This window comes from Salvelinus fontinalis, chromosome 18 (assembly GCF_029448725.1).
Source record: "Salvelinus fontinalis isolate EN_2023a chromosome 18, ASM2944872v1, whole genome shotgun sequence".
Taxonomy (NCBI): Eukaryota; Metazoa; Chordata; class Actinopteri; order Salmoniformes; family Salmonidae; genus Salvelinus; species Salvelinus fontinalis.
In genome coordinates, this window is record NC_074682.1 from 27,052,767 (window position 1) to 27,065,721 (window position 12,955).

Consider the following 12,955-nt stretch of genomic DNA (forward strand, 5'->3'; position numbering starts at 1 on the left):
GACCCACTGGAATTGTGATACAGTGAATTATAAGTGAAATAATCTGTCTGTAAACAATTGTTGGAAAAAGTACTTGTGTCATGTACAAAGTAGATCTCCTAACCGACTTGCCAAAACTATAGTTTGTTAACAAGCAATTCGTGGAGTGGTTGAAAAACAAGTTTTAATGACTCCAACTTAAATATGTAAACCTCCGACTTCAACTGTATATGTGTGCAACTAACTTTAATCCGTTACGTTATCAGAAAGAATATTGTTATCAGACTTCAGATACTTTTTAAAAATGATGATTTCTTCTAGGAATACTTTTAAATTCATAAAGGTAGTTTGCGAGAAAAAAATCTTTGACACCTTTCTGTTTACTCACAACATTCAAATCAGCATTGAAAAAAAAGACTCACGTTTAAGTTTGTTCCACCTGAGCGAGTCTCACCACAAGTCAGAGACCACTATGATGACACACAAAATGTATTTGATGGATCGCGGTAAAAGAGCAGGAACAGGCTTTTATAGGCTACAGTCCAAGCTATGTCTTCCAATGGTGCGACTACTGTCAAAGGCATTCAAGGATAATCCAATTTGAATAAAGGCTTGGAGGTAAGGAGGACAGTAGTGGTGTAGTCTACGGCGATAAGGATATCACTTATAATTGACATCTACATAGCGAATTCAAGTGAATCACACTGCTGCTCTCTCATTTAGCTTTATGCACCTAATGAATTGTGTTTGTAGTGGGTGGCTGTTCACAAATGTATATGTGTATTTCAACCCAATAGTGGTTGAACTAAAGAAGTTTAAGCTGCCTACCAATTATTTTATTTGCAACCAGTGGACAGCCAGTGAAAAATGTGCTCTTGCAACAGCTGCATAGTGCAGATCCAGGGCCTGCTTAATGCAGTGGCTTACAGGAGCTGAAGCCCAGAGGCCCAAGCCCGTAGGGGGCCCTTGAGGCAGAGAAAAATGGAAATGTGTATATGTATATTTTTTTTTTTACTGCAACCGCCAACCACAGGAGCCTGCTCTCTATGAGTGTAGATAGCCTGCTGCCGCTCTGCTAATCATCAGATGTGGGGAGGAGAGAAGTTAGGGGGCCCTGCCTTGGTTGGGTAACTGATTCAGGGCTAGTTACCTGCAATTCTTCACATTTTGCCTCGACTTATGCCATGTAAATTATATCTGAGTGAGAGTGACTAACAAAATCGATGGGTGCCCCATGGAGTTCAGGGCCCCTGGGTACGTGCCCTGTGTGCCCAGTCGGTAGTCAGCCATGATTAATACAAGTTTAGATAATTGGATAGACTAATTTACAAATCTAACAATTGTTAGCTGACATGGCTAGTTGAGTGACAATCAGTGATTGACATAACAAGTGAAAACTGCTGATGCACAACCACAGTTCTAAATTGCACCTTGTGTATTCTACTATTCTAACTCTGAACAGTAAGCTGAGACCCCAACTGAGATCTCCTGAAATGTTTCATAGTATAAACAGTATTTACATATTTCTAAGTCATATTCTTAAAGATCAAAGGATATTACATTAATTGGAATGATTGTAAATCTGACACTTTTTACAGTGTAGCCTAATCGTATTATTATCTGTTGTAAAAAGCAATGGGTTAGAAGAAGCCTACGTAACCAACCCATAAAGTAAAATCCAACATCCATTAATAGCCAGCTATGTAAATTTTAATATTGATTTATCCTGCAATAGATTTCATTCCATTGGTAATATATATTTTTTGTCTTCTTCTAATGCCTCTTAAAGGGAATGTAATCTCAAAGTAACTGAAAGTTACATTTCCGATTACAATTTTGGACAGGTAACTAGTAACTGTAACATATTACATTTAGAAAGTAACCTACCCAAACCTGTATGTGTGGTATGTGAGTTCTGTGTGTCTATATTTACTTATAAAGTACAGTAGACAAAGTATTACTAATGCCTTAGTAATGCCTCAAGGGGACGTATGAACCATTGATACCAGTTGTTCGGCTAGTGATGTGGTAAGACGGTGACTAGTATGATAGAGAGTTGAATTCTGACATAATCTGTGGTTCTCCATCCAGGCAGACCAAGGAGCAGGTTACTAAGAAGGGGGGTCCCAACCTCAAACTGGGCGCCCAGGGGGAAAAGAAGCCTGGTCAGATAATGGGGGACCCTCGAAAAGACAACACCATGGACCTTGGTCACCATTTGAAGGTCTGTTTAAAAAGTGTGTGTGAATGTGTGTGTGTGTGTGTGTGTGTGTGTGTGTGTGTGTGTGTGTGTGTGTGTGTGTGTGTGTGTGTGTGTGTGTGTGTGTGTGTGTGTGTGTGTGTGTGTGTGTGTGTGTGTGTGTGTGTGTGTGTGTGTGTGTGTGTGTGTGTGTGCGTGTGTGCGTGCGTGTGAGAGACATAGAAAATATAGTATGTCTGTAATTCCTAGGTGTGTGTGTGTGTGTGTTTGTGTGTGTGTGTGTGTGTGTGTGTCAGTTGGAGGAGATGATGAACACCCTAGAGAGAACTAAACAGGAGCTGGATGCCACCAAGCAGCGCCTCTCGTCTACCCAGCAGTCCCTGCAGGAGAGGGACGGTCACCTGACCAACATGAGACAGGAGCGCAGGAAACAGCTGGAGGAGATCCTGGAGATGAAGTGAGTCATGGGATGTCGTACATCAGCAGAGCAATGAAACATGTTCATATTCATGTTCATATTCTGTTTAACAATGGTAATCAAAAGATCTGCAGTCAAATCATTCAAATAGGTAAAGGATATAAAGAAAAACTGGCTTGGTCGTGTGAATGCTCAAACGCCATGTCAATACTTTTTTGTTTCACGTAAATAGTGAGAAATGGTAAATTATGTTATCTTCATATGTGGGAAAGATGCATGTTTTGTCTCAGCTGTGCTGACTAGTATCTTTTTCTCTTGTCTGTCTATAGACAACAGGCCCTGCTGGCAGCCATCAGTGAGAAGGATGCTAACATCGCTCTGCTAGAGCTGTCTGCCTCTGGGAAGAAGAAGACCCAGGAAGAGGTTCTGGCTCTGAAGAGGGAGAAGGACAGATTGATGCACCAGCTAAAACAGCAGGTCAGGACTGGTGACACAACTCAGGTAGACATTTTATTCAACCTTTACTCAGGGTCCATTCCATTTCAATTAAGTCAATTTAGTTATTAAACTGAAATGGTAATTCCATTTCTTTCTCATTGAAAAGTATTTAGAAATATTTAATTGGAATTGGAATTTCAGTTTACTTCCTGAATTGACTGAATTTGGAATTGACTCCAACCCTGCCTTTATTTACACAGGTTTGTCTCATTGAGGACCTGCTCACGATAGCAGCAGTTGTTCCGTTATAAGCATATTTCAGCTACTCAGTTGCTATTCTCTCGCTGCTAACTCGATCAATTCCTTCCATTCATAATGACTAACTCAGTGTTTGGGTCTCTCGTGTTAAATTGTAGAACTTACATGTCTGTGTTTTATTCCACAGACACAGAGCAGGATGAAGCTGATGGCAGACAACTATGAAGACGACCACTACCACCCCCATCCTCCCTTCCATTCCCTACCCCAGCAACCCCAACCGGGTCTCCAGCCTCAGTCCCCCCAGCCCCAGCCCCAGTACCAGCACCCTCCACATCCCCAGCAGCAGCACGCCCCGTACCCCCATGCCCCACACCCCCAGCAACCCCAGCCCCCATCCCAACAACACCCTCACCCTCAGCAGCCTCAACAGCAGTACCCCCCTCATCCCCAACAGCACCCGCAGGGGCACCCCCAACAGCCCCAACAACACCAACCACGGCCCCAGCACCCGCTGCAACCCCAGCACCCACACCCACAACAACAACAACACCCCCACCCAGGACAGCATCCTCACGGGCCTCCGCCACAGCAGCAGCACCCCCACCTCCAACAGCACCCACAGCAGCACCCTCACGGCCCCCTGCAGCAAGCCCCCCACCCCCAGCACCCACACCCCCAACACCCTCAGCAGCACCCCCATCACCCTCCCCATGCCCCGCAACAGCAAGGTGGCCACCCCCGCCAACCGCCCCCACACCACCGCGGAGGACCAGGGCCTGCCAGAGGACCCCCCCATGCCAGCCACCGCCCCTCCCACGACCAGGTCACATGTCTCCCTTTCTTGTGTTTACAATCAGGGGCTGGATATATAAAGCATCTCAGATCAGCAGTGCTGATCTAGGATCAAGTCCCCCCTGTCCATATCATCATATGATCTAAAAGGCAAAACTGATGTTTTATGACTATGGGCCCAGAACTCTGATTGTAAGGCTTTAACTCTTTGTAGCTACTAAAGTGGTGCACATAATTTACTTATTCCAAACCATATTCTCGTATTTACTCAGAATGAATTGCATTGCCATTATGTTTTTGCAATTACAGATGTTTTTGCGAACGCTATTAGACAAAAAGCAGGCTGCCCCTCTGTTTCCTATCCTTGTTGTGGTGTGGTGGTCGAATGGCTAGACTGTTGCATTGTGCGTTTAAATCTACGTTTAGATTAACTCTAAGGCTGTGTCTCAAATGGTACCCTATTCCCTATAGTGCATTACTGTTGACCAGGGCCCTATGACCACTCTACTGCAGGGCCTTCCTGGTGTGAGGTCAAAATAGACCCAATGTTTATTCTCAGCTTTGCTCAACATTCATGCCTGGATCAAGCTGACCACTGTTAACCCATTCAACCAATACTGTCTGTAAATATTACAGAGTGGGCCTTTAATTAACCTATGCAATGCAGATTGGATTGACAAGCAAAAACCAAACTTACAATGCCTTTATGCCTTTGCTCTTCTCTATATTAATCCTATATAATCCTGTATACAGTGTAACATTATCATGACTCTTAATATAGTGCTTTCAATCATTTCTCTCCTGCATATTTACCTACTCATGACATGCTGTCATATAATGACCTTTGACCTATGCTAACTCTTGTTAACCCTTTCTTCACTTCCTGCTAACTTTTTCTGCCGACCTATAACACTGTCACCAATAGGATGACGAGGAGGGCATTTGGGCATGATCGTGCCAATGATGACAACAAAAGCTCTGATGTTGTTCTGAGGGGTGAGATGTTTTGAAACACTGCTTTTTCGTACCTTTTCGCTTTCACTTCCTGTTTTCTCTTCAGTTCTGTTCCAAATCTCTGTGTGCTGTGGATTTATTTGTTTAGCTGACTGATGAGTAACTCTCTCGCTCTCTCTTCCTGTTTCCCTCCCTCCCTCTCTCCCTCCCTCTCTCTCTCTCCCTCCCAACCCTGCCTGCCTCCCTCGCCACGTTTCTCGCTCTCTCTCTCCGTTCATCTCTCTGGATCCTAGATGATTCAGTCACTATTGGAGGAGCACAGCCATGCCATGATGCTGAAACACATTGACTACCTGACCAAACATTTTTTACCGCCACACAATCCACACTTCAAAATGGGGCCTTTATTTTTTACTGAGGATGAGGAAGATGATGAAGAGGAGGACGGATGAAGCAGGTGGGAAGGCCAGACGAGGAGACTGATAGTTGAGCAGGTAAAACTTATTTCTAGATTCAGTAACACTTGATTTGCAGGGTCCCCTTTAGGGGTAACTTTTGGAAAGAATCCCCTGGGTTTCCAGAAATCCCGGTTGGAAGATTCCTGGATTTCCTGATTATTCCCTCTTAATTCCAGGAATATTCCAACTGGGCTTTCAGGAAAACCTGGGAATGTTGGGAAAGATACCTGAATTTTGCAATCCTAGTCCCCTTACCGGAGGTCTGTACAGCACTTTGAGATATCAGCTGATGTAAGAAGGGCTATATAAATACATTTGATGGATTGGTATTATATTGATTGATAGACATAGAATTAAGCACTGTGAGTTATTGTTTAGTGTTCATTCGACAATCACTGTAAATGGACAGGAACGGCTGTAGTGTTAATTACACCATTATGTGTATTTTTACAGATGACTGAGGAGCCATCATGTGAAGAGCACTGTACAGACATTAAAGAAACTGGCCAGCTCTTTGAGAGTGACTCTGTGGAGGATGAGTGGCCCTACACAGACACAGAGGTGCTTTCTGTAAAGTTAAACTCGGTTGGACAGACTGGGTCCCCCTCAGACAAACAGAGACAGACAGACAGATGAGCTGTCTGGTCTCAGCTCCGTGGTCCTGCTCACACAGCCAAACTCACACAGCCACTCTGGCCCAGTTGTCAAGCTGCTCAGCTCACCTGTTGCCCCCCCCCCCCCCACCCCCCCATTCTCACCAACCTGTGTCTAATTGGTTCACTCTCCTAACTCCACCTTGCTTACCTGAGCTGCGCTGTTTACCTGATTTGCCCTGCCCTGTTCATCCCCGGCTGGTTCTGATTGGCTCCCCTGCCTGTCAGTCTCCTCCCTATTTACTGACAGTCTTCACAGTGCTTATTTTACTCATATGTAGTTTTTTGTAGTTTTCTTTTTCAGAGATAGCCTGCTCTCTTCCCACATATGTTATGAAGTGCCATACAGGTACAGCTTTAGATTACTTTTAAATTGTTGTGCTACTTACTTTTATCTTCTATTTACCTTTTCTTGAGTGTGTTTCATCTGCAGTACTTGACTATGGCTATAAGTGTTTTGTGTTAAGTGCATCAGAACAAGGAAGAGGAACCAATAGGCAGCCACTAGTGCTATTATCTGACCAATAGGCAGCCACTAGTGCTATTATCTGACCAATAGGCAGCCACTAGTGCTATTATCTGACCAATAGGCAGCCACTAGTGCTATTATCTGACCAATAGGCAGCCACTAGTGCTATTATCTGACCAATAGGCAGCCACTAGTGCTATTATCTGACCAATAGGCAGCCGCTAGTGCTATTATCTGACCAATAGGCAGCCGCTATAGCTGTTATTGGACAAATGGGCAGCCACTACAGCGCTTATCTGACCAATGGGCACCCACTAAAGCTCTTATCAGACCAATAGGTACAACTACAGCTCTTATCTGACCAATGAGCAGCCACTGGCCTTGCCTGTAGTACTGAAGGTTTGCTTGTGCCGTTAATGTGCAGTCTGGCATGGCCTTATGGGTATGGCCATGTACCAGGGGTTTACTGGGCCTTTGGGCTTGGGGCTTCCAACTGTGTATCTATCCTGTTACCTCAGTTGATGTCACAGTTAAAACTCCAATCTATGCAGATATCAGAACTAGTTATGCAGCTTTTATCCAGTCATGAGTCAAGGGCACCAATCAAAAGCATGTAGATGTCTTAAACCAGTACCAATCAGAATGGTATTTTCAGAACATACACCAATCAGATTACATGATTATATGCACCTTCTCCTCCCCTGTTTCAGGGATACTTCTAATGGTGCTTTTAGATCACTGGTGCTCACAACATGATGTTCAACCAGAGACACAGCCAAGGGACACGGCCATTGGATGTTGTGCAACCATGTCACTAAATAGGGATGTTGATCCCATAACCTGGCTTGCTTATGAACTGTAGAAGACTGTATTGTACGTAAGATCAGCTGGAGAGATTTTATATGTGTAATGGCATCCATGGACACCCAGGTGTATGAGATTTCCTGCCATACCTTTATAGCCCTTTCTCCGGCTCATCGTCTCCCTACTCCCTCCTCTTCTTCATGACCTCTTTTCTCATCCTCTCTTCTTCTCTTTCAGCAGTCATAGTCTGTGCTAACCCAAACCCAAGCCTAGTGACTCGTTTTTGTTCTTCTCAACAAGGTGGCCTTGTGCCTCGTTCATATTATATACATATTATAGATATATATAGAAAGAGATCTATAGTCTACATGTCTATGTGGTCAGAATATTGTGCCAGGAAAAAAAAGAATGAGGATAAAAATACATGTTCTTTTAATTTTTTAACTGGCCTAAGGATTTTTAAAACGTATTTAGTGTGTGGAGTAACGTTTGTGACTTTCCTCTGTTGTGTACATTACAAGAAAAAATACAGCACTCAACATTCCCTGTATGAAAACAGACTGGCTCTCAAGAAACCTTGAGACAGATTCCAAAGGAAAGAAGACTATTTCATTCTCATTTAGAAGAGATCTTACATTCCTGCTACAGCGTGAGAAATATTTTTTGAGACACACACACTCACTATAGGATCAGTACTTCTGAAACTTGTACTTGGCAGTGAGGACTATCACTACCATTGTTAAAGTGGAGGGTTGGAGTGACTCCGTCATTGCAGATGCTTTATCCAGTCTCAGTGGTGTGTGTTTGTTTGTTGTCAATGTCATTGTCCCAGTGTATCCCGATGTGGTGACATACATGACAGTTGAGTGTGTAGAGAACAACAAAAACCCTTCTATTGGCAAAACCCTCCCCCTCCATCACTACCACCACTAACCCTCCTCCATCACTACCACCACTAACCCTCCTCCATCACTACCACCACTAACCCCCCTCCATCACTACCACCACTAACCCTCCTCCATCACTACTACCACTAACCCCCCCCCCATCACTACCACCACTAACCCCCCTCCATCACTACTACCACTAACCCTCCTCCATCACTACCACCACTAACCCCCCTCCATCACTACCACCACTAACCCTCCTCCATCACTACCACCACTAACCCCCCTCCATCACTACTACCACTAACCCCCCTCCATCACTACTAACCCTCCTCCATCACTACCACCACTAACCCTCCTCCATCACTACCACCACTAACCCCCCTCCATCACTACCACCACTAACCCTCAACCATCACTACTACCACTAACCCCCCTCCATCACTACTAACCCTCCTCCATCACTACCACCACTAACCCTCCTCCATCACTACCACCACTAACCCTCCTCCATCACTACCACCACTAACCCCCCTCCATCACTACCACCACTAACCCTCAACCATCACTACTACCACTAACCCTCCTCCATCACTACCACCACTAACCCTCCTCCATCACTACCACCACTAACCCCCCTCCATCACTACCATCACTAACCCCCCTCCATCACTACTACCACTAACCCTCCTCCATCACTACTACCACTAACCCCCCTCCATCACTACTACCACTAACCCTCCTCCATCACTACTACCACTAACCCTCCTCCATCACTACTACCACTAACCCTCCTCCATCACTACCACCACTAACCCCCCTCCATCACTACCACCACTAACCCTCCTCCATCACTACTACCACTAACCCTCCTCCATCACTACCACCACTAACCCTCCTCCATCACTACCACCACTAACCCCCCTCCATCACTACTACCACTAACCCTCCTCCATCACTACTACCACTAACCCTCCTCCATCACTACTACCACTAACCCTCCTCCATCACTACTACCACTAACCCCCCTCCATCATTACCACCACTAACCCTCCTCCATCACTACCACCACTAACCCTCCTCCATCACTACTACCACTAACCCCCCTCCATCACTACTAACCCTCCTCCATCACTACCATCACTAACCCCCCTCCATCACTACCACCACTAACCCTCCTCCATCACTACCACCACTAACCCCCCTCCATCACTACCACCACTAACCCCCCTCCATCACTACCACCACTAACCCCCCTCCATCATTACCACCACTAACCCTCCTCCATCACTACCACCACTAACCCTCCTCCATCACTACCACCACTAACCCCCCTCCATCACTACCACCACTAACCCCCCTCCATCACTACCACCACTAACCCCCCTCCATCATTACCACCACTAACCCTCCTCCATCACTACCACCACTAACCCCCCTCCATCATTACCACCACTAACCCTCCTCCATCACTACCACCACTAACCCTCCTCCATCACTACCACCACTAACCCTCCTCCATCACTACTACCACTAACCCTCCTCCATCACTACTACCACTAACCCCCCTCCATCACTACCACCACTAACCCTCCTCCATCACTACCACCACTAACCCTCCTCCATCACTACTACCACTAACCCCCATCCATCACTACTACCACTAACCCCCCTCCATGGTGTGTGTGTGTGTGTGTGTGTGTGTGTGTGTGTGTGTGTGTGTGTGTGTGTGTGTGTGTGTGTGTGTGTGTGTGTGTGTGTGTGTGTGTGTGTGTGTGTGTGTGTGTGTGTGTGTGTGGGTACCATACAAAAAGTGATCCACTTACCAACGTCACCTCTGTATCCATTTGTCTGTCAGCTTCAACATAGAATTCAGCCAGGACATGAATCTCACAACTCATCCTCTCATTGCCCAAGAATTACAAGTTCCGATGAAATCAAATTGAAAAAAAGACGGTGTGTGGATGTTGTGTTTACAATGTCAGAGATGGAAAAGCACATGGACAGTGGAGTTAAAAACCTCTCACTTTACCATCAGGCTTTGTTGAAGGTGGGAAGGTTAAGACAATGTAATAATTCCATGTGGAAACATTCAAAAATAAAAAATTAATGGCACCAGCGATGTTGCTGGATTCCAGATTAGCATTGAAACATGACCAGCGGTCAGGAAGTCCAGTAATAAAGTCTAAATGAATAGAATGACAGTAAAGCAGTTATGCTATGTATTCAAGGAGTAGTTAGCTGAAATTCATTACAGTTGTGTTTATTTTTCACTTTGATGGCAAACTTTCTGTGTTGCTACCATTCACTCCCAGTCATTCCGAATGCGGAAGCGGGTCCCTTGTTGAGTATTGGTGCAAAGAGTTATGGGATATTAGAATCTTCTTGTCTTAACCTGGATATTTTGAACGTAGCCATCAGGGGGAACGGATTCAGAATCGCCCATTTTCAGGTCCTTTACTACTGAATAGATAAAGCATGGGTTCTCCTACCATGATAAGTGACTGTACAGCACTTGGTAAATAGAACATGGTAGAAAACGTTGAACACTTCATTTGTGCCCATGCATGCAAATTTTTACGTGATGTGCCAACTGAGAGTGATAGTCTGGGGATATTTTCCTGTCTTCTATGCAGAGATCTTGATGTGCAGTCATCAGTGGCCTATCAGTTAACATACTCCAGGGTTGTGTTCATTAGTGTATGCAATGTTTTAAAACGCTTTGCAACGCAAAATGAGAATTAATGTTTCTTATTAGGGTGGCAGGTAGCCTAGTGGTTAGAGCATTGGACTAGTAACCGAAAGGTTGCAAGATCAAATCCCTGAGCTGACAAGGTAAAAATCTGTTGTTCTGAACAAGGCAGTTAACCCACTGTTCCTAGACCGTCATTGAAAATAAGAATTTGTTCTTAACTCACTTGCCTAGTTAAATAAATGTTAATAAAATGAAATTGGACAAGTCCAGGTAGTCCTTCCCTGTTTCACTAGATTTTTCTTCCGTTTGGCGGCTAATGAACATGACCCAGGAGTTAAAGACAACAGACTTCACCAATAGCGATCAAGGGAGTAAAAGGGCTTCTGATTCGAATAGGAGTATGAGAAGCCTAATACAGGCGGACAGATTCACCTTCTTTGTCTTGTACAAGTTGCATTTGATTTATGGTATGATGTTGAAAATGCAAACCATTGGATCAAACAAAACACTGTGATCAATGGCAGAAACGTTTTTGTTATTTTTGGGGTTTTTACTTTTGTAGATTTAAAGCTGGAATCCGTAATGGTGAAACTGCCAGGTCTGTTTGGGATATTACAACAACAAAGTAGTTAGTGCAACACTGTTTGTTTTTTTTCTGACATCATTGCACGCGTGATAGAACAGCAGCATATCAACCTTTGTTTTTTACCTTGACGCGTGACGCTCCCCACCTCTTCTTTGTTAACAAAACAAAAACAATAACGGCGGTGGAGCTGTTTTCCCATATTGTGGATTCAAATCTTTAAGTTAGACTTTTTTTTCAGTTCGGCTTATTGAATATGTCAGTTTGGGACTGTACTACGTGTATAAGTAAATGTGTTCTGTACAGTAAGGATTTAGGAACAAGTTAAATGTGTATCCAGCATGTTGAGTCATTACTTGTGTGAACCTGGGCTTATTTCCCATGGTGCTCCAGTCGTCATACATGAAGTGCATTTGCATGGTGACGGTGTGATGTTGTGTTTGAGAGTGGTGTGTCTCCTCACTTGTCCTGTCCCCCTAGTAGGCAGCGTGTGCAGTGTTATGAAAGAGGAAGCATGTTTTTGTGGTGTTGCAGGAGTAAATCTGTGAGAAAGATTGTGTGTGTGTGTGTATGTGTGTGAGAGAAATGATGAAGTGTGTTTGTGTGAATGTGTGTGATAAAGTGTGTGTGTGGGTTTGTACGTGTCTGTGTACTGTATATGTTTTTGCTTGTTCGCACGTGTGAGTGCAAGAGTCAAAGATAGAGGGAGGGTTGCAAAACCTTATATTGCAGGTAGAAAGAAAGAGAGAGAGAGAGAGAGAGAGAGAGAGAGAGAGAGAGAGAGAGAGAGAGAGAGAGAGAGAGAGAGAGAGAGAGAGAGAGAGGGTTGCAAAACCTCATATTGCAGGGAGAGAGAGAGAGGGTTGCAAAACCTCATATTGCAGGTAGAGAGAGAGAGAGAGAGAGAGAGAGAGAGAGAGAGAGGGGTGAAACCCTCTATGGCAGAGAGAGAGAGAGAGTTGTGTTCAGAATGGATACTGTGTGTCATGTTTGGTGTTTTTAGGAGGCTGTCTCCAGTGCCCCAGACATTTCTATTGTATGTGCTGTATCAGAATATTACTATTGAGTGTTGGCCAGCTTGTTTATATACATTCAATAAAGGTGACTTTCTGACTTGTGTGTAGGCTGGTCTCTGTACTTAGAACATATTGTTTTAAACCTGCTCATGTGGTTTTCCTGTGGTGACTGAACACTTCCTTATGATGACTGTTTAACGACACAGTTCATCAGTCTGCCCACCAGACACAGATGGTCTCTGTAAAATGGAGTTGATCAACCCCAGCGCTGGTCTCCTGTTTTCAGTAGTCTTCTTCCACTGTAAGTGTTATATTTCATATATTCTCTAACAACACAACTTTATGTTA

General features: G+C 44.4%; 1 protein-coding gene across 12 annotated transcripts in view; it reads left to right on the plus strand.

Moving 5' to 3' along the window:
* LOC129815233 (ERC protein 2-like) overlaps positions 1 to 12,704 on the plus strand; it is a 96,383-nt gene extending 83,679 nt beyond the window's left edge. For 8 of the 12 annotated variants that reach the window (XM_055868825.1, XM_055868824.1, XM_055868826.1 and 5 more), the window contains 7 exons: positions 2,071 to 2,203; positions 2,476 to 2,636; positions 2,927 to 3,098; positions 3,481 to 4,119; positions 5,014 to 5,084; positions 5,336 to 5,536; positions 5,954 to 12,704. In XM_055868825.1, the coding sequence (XP_055724800.1) occupies positions 2,071 to 2,203; positions 2,476 to 2,636; positions 2,927 to 3,098; positions 3,481 to 4,119; positions 5,014 to 5,040 (1,132 nt within the window). In that variant the 3' untranslated portion in view covers positions 5,041 to 5,084; positions 5,336 to 5,536; positions 5,954 to 12,704. The remainder of the gene's footprint in view (positions 1 to 2,070; positions 2,204 to 2,475; positions 2,637 to 2,926; positions 3,099 to 3,480; positions 4,120 to 5,013; positions 5,085 to 5,335; positions 5,537 to 5,953) is intronic. The other 4 variants (XM_055868830.1, XM_055868834.1, XM_055868828.1 and 1 more) reach the window with 1 other exon arrangement.
* The last annotated feature ends 251 nt before the right edge of the window (positions 12,705 to 12,955 follow it).